Raw genomic sequence first — 19,564 nt, forward strand, 5'->3', positions numbered from 1 at the left:
TTTATAATTAAAGAAACACATAACGCTTGTACCTTATTGTTAAAAAAATGTATAATTGTCAACAAAAGATAAAAAATATAAATGATTGAAATACATAATTTTCATAATTAGACCTCCTCTTGTTAAAAATAGTGCTTTCAATAACATTTAAAGTTGTTGCAAATATTGCATGTTTGTTCAAATATTGTTTTAGTAATTTGAAAAAAAATATATAAATAGTTACTCTTACTTAACTAATCATGTTATACATATCATATTAGAATGACAAACCTCTCCAGGTTGAATAATTATTTGTTCTACAGAAGGTTAAAAACATGTGTAAACTAACTAAATTATTTAGTTAAGTATTGCTAAAAGTATAAAACATTATTTTTTCAACCTTCATAATTTTCATTATATAACTTTTATAATTATAAAACATATCTGAATTAAATTCTTAATTGATGCCATTAGATTTATACTGAAAACATGTTTTATTTGAAGCACCTATTTTTACTAAATAAGTTGTGATATAACAACACAAGTTCAATATAATATTGCAATAAAAGCCTAGAAAGAAGATAAGTTAATAAAGCATTTAAATAGAAATGAGGGCAATTAATGAGTGTAAACATTCAACTTATATACTGAAACTTTATCTTTCAACCATTAAGGCATGAGTAGATAATATTACAATATTAGTTTTACATAAATTGCATACACTATTTAGTTGAATTACTATGAAACTTTTGAAAAAAAATACGCAAATATTTACCTTGTGTTTTGCTGTAAATTGAAAAATTTTTAATTGATCCAAACGGAAAAGAGCCAAAAGGAATGAAAGGAAATGCAATCAGAGAGACATGGGTAAAAACTGTTGGCTGAGTACTTACATTAAAAAACTGAATGGTTCCATTGACATTTACTGTTATAGCATAAGCATTGTTATCATTTGTATAATAATGAGAAATTACAATTGAAGTCCATGAATTGGCTGTTATCTTAATTGAATAAACAAATTTTTCCAATGCAGCAATATTTAAAAACAGATCTCCGAAAATATCAAAGTTCATCAGACTACTGTCACCTAAACAACCTATACTCATTTAAGGTGAGGTATTAGATCCAGTTGATAACAATAGAAATGATATAACAAACTCATCATAAAAATTGTTAAATGTTATATTGGTGAATCCAATTATTTCACCAACAAATATTGAACCTAAAAAACAATTATTGTAGAATAACTTCATTTTATTATAATTTTGTGGCTCTAGATAAAAACTTTATATACTATTTTATATATATATATATTAGGGTGGTGGTAAAAACAACTTTTTTTGAAAATGTCAGCTGACAACCCCTAAATGTGTTTTATATAATAAAATAATACTGGATTTAAAAAATTTTTGAATAAAAAATATTTTTACGGGTGCCACAAGGCCGTTATACATCAAACAGGTCCCTAATAATATAAAAAAAAAAGTTTTTCAAAAGTATGTCATGTTTGGTCTCAAATGATGCAAAAATATATAAAAATTTCAAAAATATGAATTATTTTATAACTAAATTTTTATTTTAGATTTTAGTAAACAAAAAGTTACGTTTTTTAACTAAAAATGAAAAATAGGGAATTTAACAAGATTTTTTGATTATAATTTTTTTTATCTATGTTTTATAAAATGAATATTATTTTTGAAATTTGTATATGATTTTGCTTCGTTTGAGACCCAACATGACATACTTTTGAAAAACTTTTTCTTTTATATTATTAGGGACCTGTTTGATGTATAAGGGCCTTGTGGCACCCGTAAAAATATTTTTTATTCAAAAATTTTTTAAATCCAGTATTATTTTATTATATAAAACACATTTAGGGGTTGTCAGCTGACATTTTCAAAAAAAGTTGTTTTTAGCACCACCCTAATATATATATATATTTATATATATATATATATATATTTATGTGTATATAAATATATATTTATAAATATATATACATATATTTATATAAATATATATATATATATATTATTTTAAATTTTTACCTATCACATGGCTCAAATATGCATGTGGCATTTATCGACATTAGTAAAGCCTTTGATAGAGTTCGCTTTGATACACTATTTACGAAACTAAATTATCTCTAGCGTAACTTTATGCTTACTCATTGTCTGGTATGTTGGTTAAACAGCTCAGATCCTTTGGGGTGGAATATTATCCAAAACATTTAATATCAGTAATGGAGTGCGACAAGGAGGTGTACTGTCTCCTCTTCTATTTAATATATATATTAACGATCTTAGCGTTTTACTCAATAAAACTACTGTAGGCTGTTGCTTGGGTCCTTCTCTTGTTAACCATCTTCTTTATGCTGATGATATTGTCCTGTGTGCACTCTCAGCCAAAGGTCTCCAGATCTTACTTGATTTATGCTCTAGTTATGCTGTGAAACATGATATAGTTTATAACAATATTAAGTCTCAAATAATGTTTTTTGAAATTTATAAACCCCTTATAAATAGCCCTAGTTTCACATTATCTGGCATGGTACTCACATACACGAGTCATTATAAATATCTGGGTCACTTGATCTCAAACGATATGCAGGATGACAAAGATATTTTAAAACACGTGCGCTCTATGCTAAAGCTAACCTCATCCGTAGAAAGTTCAGCTCTACACAAACACAAACAAAAATCATGTTATTTAATGCCTTTTGCAGCCCAATCTATGGATGTCAGCTGTGGTATCTTTGGAGAAAAGACTCATTCCATCGCCTATGTGTTGCATATAATAATGCACTTCGCTAGATATTAAACAAGCCACCATGGAACAGTGCAAGTGAATTATTTGTGAAACATGGTGCCCATTCACTTAATGTTGTTATTCGCAAGCAACAATACTCCTCACTGTTACTGCTGCAGAATAGTGAGAACCTCGTCATAAAAGCTTTTGTTAACTCAGACAGGTTCTTGCAGTCTCCACTGATGTTTAAATAGAGAGCTGAGTTATATTTATAACACTTTAATTTCTTATCTTTATTTTGTTTAAATATTTTTTTCTTGGGTTTTGTTTATATTCAAGTGTGTTAGTCTTTGTTTTATTCTAATCCACTTTATTTTACCAATTGTATATTTATTATATTGGGCCTTGAGCCTGTCAATAAATTTTGGTTGATTGATTGATTGATTGATATATATATATATATATATATATATATATATATATATATATATATATATATATATATATATATATATATATATATATATATAATATAAATTATAATGTCTTATAAATTTTCATTTACAGGACAATCTTCCAACTTCAACATTGTCGCAGAAAAAGAAATCTAAACTGGTTTCCTTATCTCTTCCAAGAAACATTTTTTATGTTACTGAAATTATTGCAATTGCATTTGAGCTAAAATTTTCCGCAATTAATAAATATTTTTTCCTGTGAAATGCAACTGCAAAAAATTATAAAAAGAAGAAGCACTTCATGTTAATGAGAGAATTGTCTTGCAAGAGTGAGAAAATTATTACTTATACTTAAGGAAAACATTTCTGGACTGTCTGTAAAGAAATATTTTTGGTATTTAAAATTTAAAAACAGTAGTAGTTGATTTAAAAAGAATGCATCTACCTTTAGCATCATATATTAAAAGAAATGTAAAAAAAGCAATTAATACAACTTGCTTGAATAAAATATAACCAGAATTGAAATGCATTCAAGGTGCTGCAGTTAACATACAAAAAGACCTTAAAGAAAAATATCTTACTATATTTATAGGCATCTTTTTCATGACACCATGATCAAAAAGGTAAATTACCTGATGAAATCAGGTAATTTATCTTATTTGATAAGGTAAATACCCTGATTTTTCATTGCTCAAGCATGTGTAAACTAATTAGGATAAAGTTAGCAAAACAAATATTATCTCAAACTAGGTAAAGCAAACTAGAGGTAACTTTTTTTACTGAAATTTTTACTGAAAAAAACTCAGTAAAGATTTTTTCAAAAGTTAGTTAAACTACTCAACAGACTTTTATGCCAAACTTTAAATATTTGTCAGAATTGCATTTGTAATTTGTGTCAAAACTGGTTTACATAAAAACATGTTTCCAATGCCCTAAGGTGTTGGATCTCTAAGTTATTTGAAATGATGATGAGAAATCAGTTAAAATTAGAATGAGAAAGTAGCAGGAAAAATTTTATTGTTAAAAAATCAGACAAGACGAGACTCATTAAATGGCAAGTAGGGCTTGACAAAAACTGGAAAAATTCAAAAAATTGTTTTTCGGTTTTTTTATATTGTATAACCAGGTAACCGGTTTAAACTAATTTTTTATTATAAAGAGGAATTTTTTAAATTTCTGTGTAAGTTCACTGTAACCTACTGAACTTTAACACTAGAATTAGGTCTGTAAACAAAAGAAAGCAAAGAAAAAGTCTAAGAAAACAAAATCTGTTGGTTGTAAATCTGAATCACTAAATAATCTTTTACCTATAATGGTTGCTAAGGACAATATAGCAGCCATAGACAAGCATAAAAGTTCTGCCAACTCTGTTTTCGGAAAAGTTTGCTAGAATTTATACTCTGTAACTAATCCTTTGTTTCGCTGTTCTGAAATTCTTGTTTTTAAGGAGTTATAAAACTTATTTTCCAAATTTGTATAGTATTGTACAAAATAAAAATCTCAGTACTCCTTCAGCAGTGAGTAAAGTTGATGTAACTCAGTTCTTTTACTGCTAATTCTGCTAGCTTAAATACTTGAATTAAATTTAGCAAAATAGAAAAGTCTTCTTTATTGCATAAATATTCATGTCCTAATTCTTCCTGTGCATTTTTTATGCAAACTTAAAGTTTTACAAATCTCTCCATCATAGGTTTAAGAGAATTCCATCTGGGTTTATAGTCTAATATAAGTGAAAGTTTTTTTATAAGTGAAATTTATTTCAAATCTAATGAACTTGTATCATCTTTTCTCCCTTTTTTTTCCAATCCCTCTTTATTTGTGGCAAATCAATAACCTTTGATTATATTTTTCTATTTATAAATGAATATACTATTTTTAACTGAAAGTTATGCATATAACTGTATACAAAAGTATAATTTAAAAATTAACCATGATTTATAATATTTAAAGTAATACAAAAGTCAAAGTTAAAAAAATAAATTTGTTGACAAAAAATTTGTTTTTGTTGTTTAATCATTTTAATACCAAAAAATTAAACAACAAATGAAAAGTTGACATAATACTTTGTATTAGATACTTGTATGTCATAATATTGCGATATTCAAGCAATTTTTAAAAATATATGAATTTTTGCTTTTGATGTTAATTCTTAGCTGGTTAAAACAAGAAACCTTCAAACTATTTAATTATTTGTTAATGTAAAATTAACGAGCGGTTTTTCTAGGAAAAAAAACGGTTTTTAGTTTTGAGAAAACTGAACCAAAAACCTGTTAACCGGTTGCAGTTTCCACCGGTTATCAAGCCCTAATCGCAAGTTTCGGAAAAATACCAAGCCGAAACGAAATATATTTATTCTCTAAATTTCTATGAATTTTTCGAAATTTTCATGCAAGTTTATCATAATTTGATTTTGTAAACTTTATTTTATGAAAAAAAATCGACACTTTATTATGCTTTTTACGCTTGTTTCGGGAAACATAATAACACTGCAAGAAGTTAGGAATTATGAAATTTTTCTTATTTATGTTGTAACACTAAATTGGATCCGATCAGCATCAGTAGCTGTTGCACCTTTTATTAGATGATCCTCAGGCAGGTCGGATACTCAGGCAGGTCGGATCCCAGACGCCATTTTTGGATTTTACCCTGTTTTAACAAGAAAGAAAAAAAGTCACTGTCATGTCACTTTTTTAACACAACAATTACTTAAATGTCAACTTATAAAAGTGTTTAGAAGTACTTAATGTAAAATAAACTATCCCATTGAGAAATTATGAATAATCATATTAACTTTTAGCCGTAAAAACTTAAAGAAATGTTTTTAAGAAATAGACTGTCCCACCAAAAAATTACAATTTATCTTATTATTTTTTAAGAATTTTTTTTTTTAATTTTATAAATGAGTTTCACTTGATCGAAATTCAGCTGGATGTAAATCAACTTGTCAAAGACTTAGGTTAAAGCTTTGTTCGTTTAATTATAACGAAATACCCCCCTGCTAAGAAGACTTGTTCAGAGGTTATAGAGGAATTGGGTATGCACAACCAATGTAAAGGAATTATATTCTTACTTTTCCACTGTTCTAATGCATTGCATCATTTGTCTGTTTTTAATCTATTCATAGACATATAAGTATCCTATTTTGTCTCCATATTGCTCTTGCACTCCAAATTTAATGAAAGTTTTCCATTAAATTTGGTACAGCAAAAGAATTAGAGGCTTTTTTATAAAATCTGGTTTAGCCTTGAAATGAAGTGAGATTAGAATATTTTTTTTGTTATAACAAGAGGGCAATTAAAAACTTAGCGAATGTCTTCCAAAACGATAAATTGCTGCATTTTGTTTCATCAATCTTGCTAAAATTTACTGTTTAGTTCCGAGCTAATTCTCAACATAACTTTTATCATAGTTACAGTAATTTCTGCATTTCATTATGCAGGTTATAAGGTTACTTTTTATAGCGTATCTTTATAGAGGAGCCTATTATATTGTGATAAGAAAAACCACAGAAATTGACAGTATGAGAGAAGACCACCTATTTATAAATATGTGGTCTAAAACCTCTTTTAGCGCAGTTTTTTTTAAATAAAGTATTCTGAATTAGAAAATGTATGTATTTTTAAAGTCCTAATAGGTAAAATGTGTGTTTTTGCTTAAACAAGAGTGTCAATGAATTTATTATGAATTTATTATTTTGCATTATGAAACAATTTTTACTTTTCTATTCAACTTTTTGGCTCTAACCAAATTAATAATACTTATTATAAAAAAATATTTATGTTTAAATAAAAATTACTTACTCTCTAAATAACATATATAGTCAACAATAGTGTACTTCCAAGTGGTTGAACAAGAATAAAAACCAAATACATTATCATTTGATTCAATAATACAACTGTTGTTTCTATTGCACAATTTCTGAATATAATCTGTGATATTATTTGAAATACATGAGTTAAAACTTGCAGTTTGATTGGTTAGACATTTACCGTTATCAAAACAACTATATAAAGCATTTTGAACATGTATCAACGACATTTGCGGACATTTTATTAAATACGAAGATCCTTCGCATATTGCAACTAAATTTGAATAAAATTAATTTAAATCAAGACATAAAAATCATAATTAAATTTTCTAAAACCATTTAGGCTTATTTTTAAAATCTTACACCTTTGAAAATAATGATGATAATTGTCATTATTATGGTGATCATCCTAATCATCATGATGATCATGATCATTGTGATGATGAACATCATCATTTTTATCATGATCATTACTATCATACTCATCATCATTATCATCATCATCATCATCATCATCATCATCATCAAAATCATCAGATCATAATCATCATCATCATCATTACCATTATAGTTTTCATGATTTAAGAGAATCATTTAGAGTGCCAAATAATATCTATGTTTGAATCAAGTTCATAATAATGCTTTAAAAAATAAATGTTTGCAATACTATTGATTTCAAAGAAAATTTTAAATTTATCTTATGATAATTTAAAAATTATCATAAAATCTTGCCTGTTTTACCAAATCTTTACCAAATTTACTAGACCTCTTTCTAAATGTAAGACTAACTTAAGTCATCAGTGTGGATTAGTTGGTAGTTATTGCAACTATTATATAATCGTATCATCTAGCTTGCAAATAAACGTTTATTATTTGTACTTCAAAATGCTTAGACTTCAGGTTCAGAATAAAATCTTCAGGATAAAAGTTAGAATAAAGTCAGAATAAAATCTTCAGGATAAAAGTTCAGGATAAAATTAAGTTAACTCTAACTTAAAATCCCTATTTTATGTGAAAATGCCCTATTTTATGTGAAAGCGTGGTTAGCCACCCCTTCTGCAGCCGATGAACCATCAAATGATCTTCAGTTATGGCATGATCTACATATGTTCAAGAAAATTGACCCCGAGGTAGCTGGAGCAACAATTTTAGCATTGAACAGGCATATGTGGTATCTAGCAGAAGAAACTGTCACATTTTCGCTCCTTTCAAATTTGGTGTCAGATTCTGAAAAAAAAACAAATTGCCAGACAACTTATCAAAGCAAAAAAAGAAAAACCACTACATAAATGTGCTCCTGTCTTCCCACAGCTAGTACCCTCAACAAAATTGGTACATCTGATTGGCAAGAAATCCTGGCTCCTGTTCAATTTACTTGGAATTGAAACAGCCTGGTTGCACTTGCCTCCAAAGCAGTGGGAACCGACAATAATTTTCAAGAAGCGGCAATGTTTATACGTCATGCAAAAGTTGTCAATGATTTAGCCGAGAGAGCAAAAAAGCTTATCACAGACTTTGCAAATACTTTACCAAGAGACGAAGCACAAAAACAATATATGTTACAAATGGTGGAACAACACCAGCGCAATGTACCAGATTTCAGAAAAAAAACACTGAAAAATCTATGAAAAAACTTATATAATTGTTTTTCCGAATACGGCTGGATCAGTATTTTTCTTAGGCCTATCATATCATGGCATTATCATATCATGGTAGCTAGACTAGATCATTGTTAACACCTAAATTTTGATTGCTTAAATTCAACTTTTAATAACTCTAGTTCACTTCGAACAATTTATGTTTTCAATGTTAAATAATGTGACAAACATTTTTGTCATGGTGGCAAGGCTTAGAGTTATTTTAAAATCTTGAAGTATGATTTTTTCACTTTAAATACTGAAAGGAATTGGAAAACACCTGGAGAGCAAAGTAATTTTGAGAAAAAAAATTTGGAGCACCCTAGCTTTTAAGTCTCACATGTTTATCTTTCACCTAGTAAACCCAAACATATAAAGTGAATACTTGCGACCTTTATTTTAGGTAAATTTTTTTACAAATCAAAAAAAATATATATAATTCATTGAAACACAATTAGAAAGTAAAATAAGTGTTTTTAGTTATAAGTAAACCCAAAATAGTAAAAATAGTAATAAGATTTGACTTTAATTCAGAGTTTGTTTGTTTTTAACATTTATTTTTGACTGCTAAAACTATTAAAAATCTCTGTGATATAAATTACACATGCATAAATTAAAATTCAATATATTAGTATAATTTTAACTAAAAATCTTACCTTTATTAAGTTTGCAAAATATAGGTACAGTTGACGCCTATAAAAAAAAAAAAATTACCTACTAAATTTCTATTGTTGATTATTCACTGAATCTTAAATTCAACTATAAACTTTTAATTTTTTTGGAAAAAAACTTCTTATCAGGTTTTTTCTCTTATTAATAATACAAGGCTAATGTTTAAAAAGTTACTGGTGTTTTACTAATAAAAAAATTAGTAGCAAAAAATAATTCTAAAATTGTTGCATCAAACCAACTCAAATATTTCTCAGATTTTTCTTAAAAAAAGGTTAAGTAAATCCTATTCATAAGCTAAAATGCATCAAGAGTTTTTTTAAAACTAAATAAAGAAACTTATAAAATAAAATAAAGAAACTTATAAAATAAAATAAAAACTAAAGACTTTAGTTATTAACTTATTATACGATAAGCTACCTATTTTTCACATGTCTTTAGAAATGATTGTTTGTAAAATTTAATTATTTTAGATATTTCATAAGCTTTTTTATTTAGTGTTTGTATCACTTTAGTAAAGTTGTAGAATTAATAAAACGAAGATGCAGTCAAAATTAAAATGTAATTAAACTTTGTTAAATTATGGGACCATAAATAAAAATAAGATATTTTGATACAGTAGTGAAATTGAATTTTCTTAGTGAAGTTTCTTCAACATTACCATTTTGTTTGTTGTTTTTGTAAAGTGACTTTTCACAAATCATTTGGCTTTTAATTTTGTTAAATTTAATGTATTTAATATGTACTTTTAAAGATCTCTGATCTTGTGTAGCGCAAGAAACCTGATCTTGTGTAGCGCAATTGTGTAAATCCTTTATCCTTACCTTGGATATGGATAAAAATAACTAGCTTTTAAACACTCAATTTCGAATATATGTGTGATTATACATGCATTAGTTGAATAGCAAACTTAAAATGCGATATAGTTCATTCAATTGCGACTTAATCAAAATATTTGAAACATATTTTAATAAAATTAATTTGAAATTGAACTTTGAAATATTTAAGAATCTTGTAAAAATTTTAACCTTGTTTGAAGAGTAAGTTCCATGCAATCAGGAATAAAGCTATATATTATAAACTAAGCCATAAACTGCAAACTACATTTGAAAATCTCTGATCAAGCTCATTTCTCAAGAGTTCGTTTAAATCGGAATACCAGTGGACAACTAATTATAACTTCTCTCCCGAATGTTGCTTTTAAGTAGCCTTGTAACAAATGGCACGAAGTTATTTTGGACGCCTAAATAAAATTCAGTATCTCACTTTATTCAATTATTTTGGTTCACTATATTCAGTTATTTCATGCACTATATTCAATTACTTCAATTTTTGTTGAAGTTTTTCAGTTATTTTTTCAGATCTCATCATGAAGTTCATTACTCTTAGGCGCTTAATACACGGGAAGAGACTTTTATTAATTTTTGGAAGTTTTTCCTTTCCACCCAAAGCTTATTAAGACCATCCCCGTTTATTAACTTTTACTTGTTATCAACAAAAAATCATTATATTAAAACTAAACAAAAAATCACCAAAATTTTAAATCAGTCACTGATAAAACTAATTGACTCGATCTTTCTCATTTATATGAGAATTTAACTTATATAAGCATATTAAATCGTGTTAAAATTATGATGCTGTTTAAAATGCGCATTTGGCTGAAGTCCACATTAAAGTTAAATTGTTTTATTCGTGTTTTGCAAAAAGTTCACAGCAAATCTTTTATTAAGACTCCCTTTTCCTCTTCCCCCCCCTCCCTTCCCATACCCCTTCCATCTCCTTTTTTTTATTAGGTCCTCCACTGCTCCCCCTCCCCCATCTTTTCTTATAATAGAAGTTAAAGAAGGTTCCTTTATTAAGTTCCTTGGAATTTATTTTGATGAAAATCTGTCATAGAAAACTCGTATTGATTATATATTAACAAAAGTTGCAAAAAATATTGGAGTCTTTTATAAGGCTAGAAATTTTTTAAACAAAATAAATTTAAAACAACTATACTACTTATTTATTCATAGCTATATAAATTATGCAAATACTCCCTGGGAATGTACTGGTAAAAGTAAGTTACGACGTCTTTATCAGCATTAGAAACATGCAATGCGCATAATATATTTTTCAAATCGTTTTTCAAATACAAAACCTTTATTTAAACATATAAATGTTTTAAATGTTTATGTGCTTAATATTTATAATACCTTATGTTTTACGTTTTGTTGTATGAATAAAGTGTTATTAGATTTTTTTAAAGATATATGTACCCTTAATGCAAAGAATATATATAGTTTGCAAAATAATAGCTTTTTTAAAGAGCCCTTTTGTCAAACAAAGTTTAACAAATTTTGTATAACTTATCGAGCACCTCATCTTCGGAATAAAGTTGTTCAGCCCAACTTTGATTTGTCAATCTCTTTTCCAATTTTTAAAAATAAGTTAGAGAATTTGATTTTTTTTAATAGAAAAAATATTAAAATATTTTTGTAATCCTTAAAGGATATACTCCCCCATAAATTAAAAAAAATCAAAAAAAAAAAAAAAACTGATTCAGACTATTAAATATATGGGGCTTTCAGAAATCATAATGGTTTTACCTAAAAATATCTATAAATACCAAAACTTTTTGTTTTTGAGACTTAGGTACAAAAGAGAGAAAATTTGGTACCCCTAAAAAAATCACTTGTAAACCAAAAGAACGAATTAATTTCACAAGTTAAAAGCATTTTTGACTTCTTGTTAGACTTGTTAACAATTTATTTTTGGTATATCAAGACTAAGTTCGTTTTAGTTGATTTGTAGCTCATTTTTTGTCGCACTTTCTTGCCAGAAATTGTATACTTTTTAGTTTTCAAACATGGTTAAAGCTGATTGAAATTAAAGTAAGAACTAAGCGAGCAGGCAAAAGAAGGAAGATTTTTAATAGAAAAGTGTTACGTAGCAGTGTGAGTGTAAATAATGTAAATTTTCGTTCTTTAAGTGTAAATATCGAATTACCTGTAAATACTCAAACTGACATCTTTGATAAGCCAAGCTCTACTCTTTGCAAAGTTGAGGCAGTCATTAGCTCAACATCAAAAAAATATACCAATACTAAAAACAAAGTTCTGACAGGATATAGAATTATTGATTGTTCGATTTTGTCTGATGTTATTAGCGTTTTAAGCTGCCCAACTTGTTTCCAAACGATTTAGCAATCATTGAAAACAAAAGCAAAAAGCAAGGACTTGCATTTGAACTTTCTATTATTTAAAGTGATATTTACACTTTAAACTTATTATTGTTTAAAGTGTAAATATCAAAATAACTTTTACATTTCTAAGTTAATTAATAAAAAAGGAAACTTTGATATAAACATTCGAACAGTATATACAATGAGGACTCTTGAATTAGGACATTCCGGAATAGAACATGCCAAAACCAATGACGCCAAAAAACTATGACAAACTCGTTTTAAAAATTACTAATAATACTGAGAATGTTGCACAGGAAACAATGACTGATGCTGTATCTGACATAAGACTACAGTGTCAAGACATTAATGAGATTCTTGATGTTGGTGTATCATGTGATGGCACATGGCAGCGTAGGGGATTTTCATCATTGAATTGTGTATTTGCAGCACTTTCAATAGACAGTGGGAAAGTTTTAGAAGTTGAGGTGATGAGTCGAATATGCAGAGGGTGCTCCTTAAATCAAAAACTTTCTAATAAAGATCCTACTGCTTATGCTGAGTGGAGAAATTCCCACATTTGTAAAATGAATTTTGTTGGTTTTGTTGGAGGAATGGAGTGTGAAGGAGCCAGTCGTACTTTCAAGCGATCAATTAAAAAACATAAGCTGCAGTACATTAATTTTTTAGGTGATGGAGATAGCAAAAGTTACAATAGTGTCAAGGATATTTATCCTAATATTAAAGTAAATAAATTAGAATGTGTTGGACACTATCAGAAGCGTGTTTGAACCAGACTCCGAAAATTGAAAAAAAAGTTAGGGGACTGGGCGGTCGCGGTAGATTGACAGATGCAACAATTTATCGACTGCAAATGTTCTTTGGTGTATCATTAGACAAAATACAGATCATTTAGTTGCCATGAAATCAGCAGCGCTTGCTACCCTTTTTCACGTTGCATCATCAAAAGCAAATAAGTAGCACTATCCGCATTGTCCAACAGGTGTAAGTAGTTGGTGTAAATTTAACAAAGACAAAGCAAATAGCACTAACACCTACAAGCCAGGACCTGGTCTACCTTTAGAGGTTGTATACAAACCTGTGTTTGAAGAGCTCACAAAAGAAGATGAGCTTAAAAAATGTCTGTACGGTAAAACGCAAAATACAAATGAGTCTTTCCATGGGAACATTTGAGATCGCATACCAAAAACAAAATATGTCTCGCTGACTTTGCTGAAGTTTGGTGTTTATGATGCTGTTGCTAATTTTAACATTGGAATGAAGTCTTCAATCCTAATATATGAAAAACTGAACATGGTTCCAGGTTTTTATACACTAAACGGTTCTAACAACTTAAAAAAAACACACATTAAATGGTCGATCTATAAACTAAAACCCGATAACAAGTTGCATCGTCAAAAGTTAAGGGCTAAAAAACTGAAGAAAAGTGACAAAACCTCTTAAAAAGAAAGTAAAACATATGAAGCTGGAGGTTTTTAATTTTAAATATAGCCCAATATATAATGTTACGTATATTTGTAGATCTTTTATCTTTTATTTTCAGTTTTTATGCGTTTTCTCAGTTTGAGGTTTTTCAATATGCCGGCCAAAATTCAAAGAGAACCGCTTGAGAGTTTTATCTGAAATTTTCAAAAATTTTCCTTTTCATAAAAGCTGTATTTTAAACGGAACAGAATTTTTAAATGCTTATGAATAAAACAGTATGGCTGATTTAATTTTTCAAAAAATGTACTTTTTTCTATTGTCAACTTTAGAGCACAAGTCTTCAGGTCCAGAACCTTTTTTAAAAAATCTGTTTTCTTTAAAACACTCATAAACCTATTCTAATTGTGTTTCCAAAGTTTCATTCAGTCTTTTTTAATTAGTTTTTGATAAAACTTGGCCGGCGCAAATCTTATTTTTTGCTTATTTTTGGGGTTTTTTACGGTTACTACAGCAACCGTTGACCAACTTTTTTAATTTTTTTTTAAATTTTCTACATTTATGATATGGTTATTCATTTTATCTCAAAAGTTGTTATTTATTGTCTAAATTTAAAAACGGGGAGTATACCCCTTAACTATTTATTATTTCAACTATTTTAGATTGCTATTTAATTTTATGTACTTGTATATTTATATTTCATTTTTTAAATGGTTCTGGCGACAAGATCAGTATGATCTTCTTCAAAATGCCAAGTTTATATTGTAAGACATGTAGGAATAAAAAACATGCCTAGTTTTGTTGAAAACACATGTCTAAGGTTTTAGAAAAAATAAATAAATTTTTATAGAGACAATTTTTTACGTTAGTAGATGTTTTATATTACACATTTTTCATTGATACTAATTCGGTTGACAAGAATAATGTCGAAAAATGAATTTTGGAGTAGTGTCAATTATATTTAAAAGGCCTAATGCCGCAAAAAAAGAAGGGAATAGTGTTGCAAAAGAATTTAATAAGTACCCAGCCAGCATTGTGATGCGGGTGCCGTGTAAGACCCGTACAGGATGTCATATAGTAACCGTACGCGATTTGGTCGCGAGATCTTTATGGCGCCATACGTGCTGAAAAAAAAAATGAAAATTTTATCTGCTGCATTTTCTTTTTCTCCCTATTGACCCCAGAATTTTTCCGGATATATTTTTTTATTTTTTACTATGTGTAACTTAGATCTTTTATACCTTAAATAAACAACAATTTGTTTGAAGCATTTTTTTATTTTAAGCAAATGAAATGATTAATTTAATTATGATAATTTTTATAAAAGTTTAAAAAGTTAAATGTTTTATACGATAATTGAAAATACATGGATATATACATGCATGTTTTATTAAATAAAATAAACTGTTATTACATATGTAATCAATATATATCAACTAAATCAAGAAAATATACTAACTAAATTAATAATATTTCATCGTAATATGTTGAGACTACCTAATGCCATACTTTTGGATAAAATATATTGCAAAAGAAAATTACACTAGTAACATGTCTTTTGTAATTTGTTTCAACAAATCTATGTTTAGTTGCTGCATAAAAAAACTATAAAACAAAACAAAATTTATCAAAAAAACTTCTTGAAGAAGCACTTTCTGCTTGATTTGGTAATGCTTGAGATTAAGACAAAGACGACCAAAAAGAACAAATTTCAAATGCAGCATCAAACGCTGAAAAGAACATATAGAATGTACATAATGCAGCAGCAAACATGTAACGTAAAGAATCTAGCAGCGAACACTTGTATATATATTGATTACATTTGTAATAACAGTTTATTTATTTAATGAAGCATACACGTTTATGTCCTTGTGTTTTCAATTTGCATATAAAACATTTAGCTTTTTAAACTATTATAAAAAGTATCATAATTAAATTAATCATTTAATTTGTTTAAAGAGAAAAAAATTGCTTTGAACAAATTTGCGTTTATTTAAGGTATAAAAAATCTAAGTTATACATTGAAAAAAATAAAAAAATATATCCGAAATAATTCTGGGGTCAGTAAGGGAAAACAGAAAGATGCAGTCGATTAATTTTTTTTTTATTTGGCCCTATTGGTACCCATATAGATCCCGCGGCCAAATCCCGCAAGGTTCCCATTTGACATCCCGTACGGGTCCCACACGGCACCCACATCACAATGCTGGTTGGGTAGTGTCGAAAACAAAAAAAAGGAATAGTGTCGCAAATAGTAAAAGAAAGAATGTCGCCAATAGTAAAATCTGAATAGTGACAAAAACATAAAAATATAATAGTGTTGCAAACTAATTTAATGAATAGGGTTGAAAACAAAACAAAAAAATAGTGTCGCAAATAGTAAAATCGGAATAGTGACAAAAACATAAACAAATAATAGTGTCGTAAATGAATTTAATGAATAGTGTCGAAATCAAAAAAAAACGAATAGTGTCGCAAATAATGAGAGGAATGATGTAGCAAACAGTAAAATTGGAATAGTGTCAAACACATAAAATAGGATTAGTGTCTCAAATAGTAAAAACGGAATAGTGTCGTAAATAATAAAAAAGAAAGAGTGTCGCAAATAGGAAAATTAGAGTTGTGTCGCAAATAGCAAAATAGAAAAGTGTCGCAAATAGTAAAAACAGAATAGGGTCACAAATAGTAAAAACGGAATTGTAGCCGGAGAGAGTAAGCAAAAAATAGTATCAAACCCAGGCAAAAATAATACAAAGTTAAAATTTGACAAAGAGAAAGTGTAAAGTCTTTGGGTGAGCAGAAAAATTTTTTTTTTATCGCTTAACGAACATTTATTTGAAGTTTATGATAAAAACTTCTCAAAATGTAACATTTATAAAACAAAAAAAAGTCTAGAATATCCATGGATAATAATAGGTCTTAAAAAATCCTTAAAAGTTATTTAATACCTTAAAATAAAAAAATGTAAAACCATTTGAAAATCAAAGATTTCAAATTATTTTCGACACTATTCCTTAGATTCGTTTGCGACACTATTCCGTTTTTTTGTTTTCGACACAATTCATTACACTCCTTTGCGACATTATTCCTTTTACTATTTTTTACACTATTTATTAAACTCATTTGCAACATTCCTTAATCTGTTAATTGACAATCAATTATGTAGCAACTTGCAACACTATTCCTTTTTCACATATTCGACAATCAAATTTGCGACAATCAAAATTTTGCGACACTATTTCTCCACATTACTGATTCGATTCCTTTTATCTTAAAAAGGTTTGAAAAATTTTTTTAAAAAAAATCTCAGAAGTTATCAACAATTCTCTTAGGTATATAATATAGACGTATTGTTTGAAACTGCCTCATTTTTTGAAAGTTTTACAGCTTTAGGAAATAGATTTTAAAAAATGTGTTAAAATTGTGTTTAAATTTGGTGTTCTATCTTTTTAAAACAAAATTAAAAAAAATCTTTCAGAATAAGCAATGATATAGTAAGTAAATATAAAAAGTTGGAAATTTCTCTAAAAACTGTTGAATTAAAAATCTCTTTAAATAAAAAATTAAAATTTTATTAGAAAAAAATATATTTATTGGTTGAAGTTTAAAATAATAATTCTAAAAACTACGCGTAAAAACACGAGGCATTTCAATAAAGAATTAAAAAAACATACCCAAAATATAATGGGAAAAAACTTATTTAAGTTCATAGTTTTATTATAGTTTATTTAAGTTTTGCTTCAGTCAATCGACTTTTATTTTGCTGGAGTTTAGTTGATAATTTAAATTGCCATCAAAGTGTTTGAAATGTTTTCACGTTTTTCCAACATATAGCAGGCTTTAAGCATTCAAAGAAAAAGTTATGACTGAATAGTTTTAACTTTTTTATGAAAGAGAAACCAAAACGCAAATGATTAATTGACAAAAATAATGATTAATGAACAAGGTTTAATAATGCATACTGTTAACTAAATAGAAAAGCTATATTAAATGTTGTGAGAAATGTAACAACTTCAAATATAATTTAATATTTACATTTTAAATAATTCTATTTTATTTAAACATTTATCAACTTGTAATTTTGTAAAATGTAGTTGCATACCATTTCTGACAAACATTTTAGCACCGATTAGGCGCATCATGCCGTATCGGGTCGTAATAAACAGCTCTGAAATCAAACGGAAACTCAAAAACACTCGGAGCTTTCTCATTTAATTATAAACTTTAACGTTTTTTACTAGATCTTTTAATTGACCACAAGGCAAATACAGAACACCACCATACAATACCATTTTTCATAATAATTAGTTAGCCTCACTTTTTTATTACTTACTTCATTCATTATATTAAATCAAATTTAAATATTTACATTTCTTCTTTAAGTTCAATGTTGCTAAGGTCGGTTTTTACCAAACTTTTACAAAAAAGTTTTTTTTTTTTTTGAAATCTTAATGATATAGCTTATTTTTACAAAAATTTATTATAGAAAATTGTGTTTTCATTAAAAAAAACATGACTAGAATAAAAAATACAATAATAAAGAAAAGTTTTATATAAACTTTTTCATAAAAAACATTTTATAATTTGACTATTACAAGTTCTATAATTTGATTTTTTTGCTACTCCAATTTTTAACCAAAAAAAAAAAAAAAAAAAAGATTTCACTAAATAGTAGAATGAGAGAAAAAACTTTTGAGTTGCAATGAGAACTTTTTAACATTTTAATAAACTATTTAAAGTTGATTTATAACCAAATTATTCACATAAAATATAAAATAAAAGGTTATGCTAAACGATATATTTTATGTAGTGTTATTTTGATCAGACTCGTTGAAAATTTTGCGAATTATATTAAGTGCGCCGATTAAATTGCAAATATTAGCATAAGTGCAAATTGGCATTTGGGGTTTATGCCAATTCACACCTATGCCAGTTCGCACTTATGCTAGTATTTGCAAATTTATGGGGTTCACTTATGCCAGTTTGCATTTATATCCATTCTCACTTATACCAGCTTTTGCAACTGCTTTGCATAACAGGAGAATCAGAGCTAAAAATCAACTTGAAACCTATTTTGTTTTATACCGCATTAACTTTCTCATAAAGCGCTGAACGCTATACGAAAATTTTATGCCAAGCAAGATTTAATTCAAATCATTGCAGCGGCTAAATATTGTTTGACTTTAATTTGTAACTCCCCTCCAAATTGAGGGGGGTTTAGACTTTATATGTTCATTATTTTTTTACGCTGAGAGATAATACTATGAAACTTAAAATTATCTATGAATATAAGTCTAGCTGAGAATAATACAAAAAATATTTTATCAACTTGTTGCCCCTCACGTTTAGGGTGAAGGGGGGAGGGGGATATAGTCAAAGGGCTTTTTTGTTCCCTGCCTACGATTAGTTGACTACGGAAGCCCACCAGGTGCAAATTCCATACCATTCCCCCAAGCTTCTGATAAAACAAAGAATAGAAGAGCAGGAAAAAAAAAACATTGCTGTTGAAAGAGAGAATTTATTTCACTCACTTGTTTTGAAATTAAAAGAGGAAAAAGGTTTTAGCAATGCTAAGGTACATTATCTATACTACACCTTTTCAAGATGTAATTTAGATCATGAAAGATGTAATTAAGAAACGTAAGATGTAATTTAGAAGATG

General features: G+C 27.7%; 1 protein-coding gene across 1 annotated transcript in view; it reads right to left on the reverse strand.

Annotated features, from left to right (window-relative positions):
* The window catches only part of LOC136080686 (uncharacterized), an 88,174-nt gene extending 70,462 nt beyond the window's left edge, over positions 1-17,712 (reverse strand). The window contains exons 1-5 of the mRNA XM_065797664.1: positions 17,577-17,712; positions 10,325-10,539; positions 9,284-9,320; positions 6,983-7,264; positions 755-1,201 (exon numbers count right to left, since the gene is read on the reverse strand). Coding sequence (XP_065653736.1) covers positions 755-1,085 — 331 coding nt within the window. The 5' untranslated portion in view covers positions 1,086-1,201; positions 6,983-7,264; positions 9,284-9,320; positions 10,325-10,539; positions 17,577-17,712. The remainder of the gene's footprint in view (positions 1-754; positions 1,202-6,982; positions 7,265-9,283; positions 9,321-10,324; positions 10,540-17,576) is intronic.
* Positions 17,713-19,564: the final 1,852 nt, after the last annotated feature.

This window comes from Hydra vulgaris, chromosome 05 (assembly GCF_038396675.1).
Source record: "Hydra vulgaris chromosome 05, alternate assembly HydraT2T_AEP".
NCBI classification, from domain to species: domain Eukaryota; kingdom Metazoa; phylum Cnidaria; class Hydrozoa; order Anthoathecata; family Hydridae; genus Hydra; species Hydra vulgaris.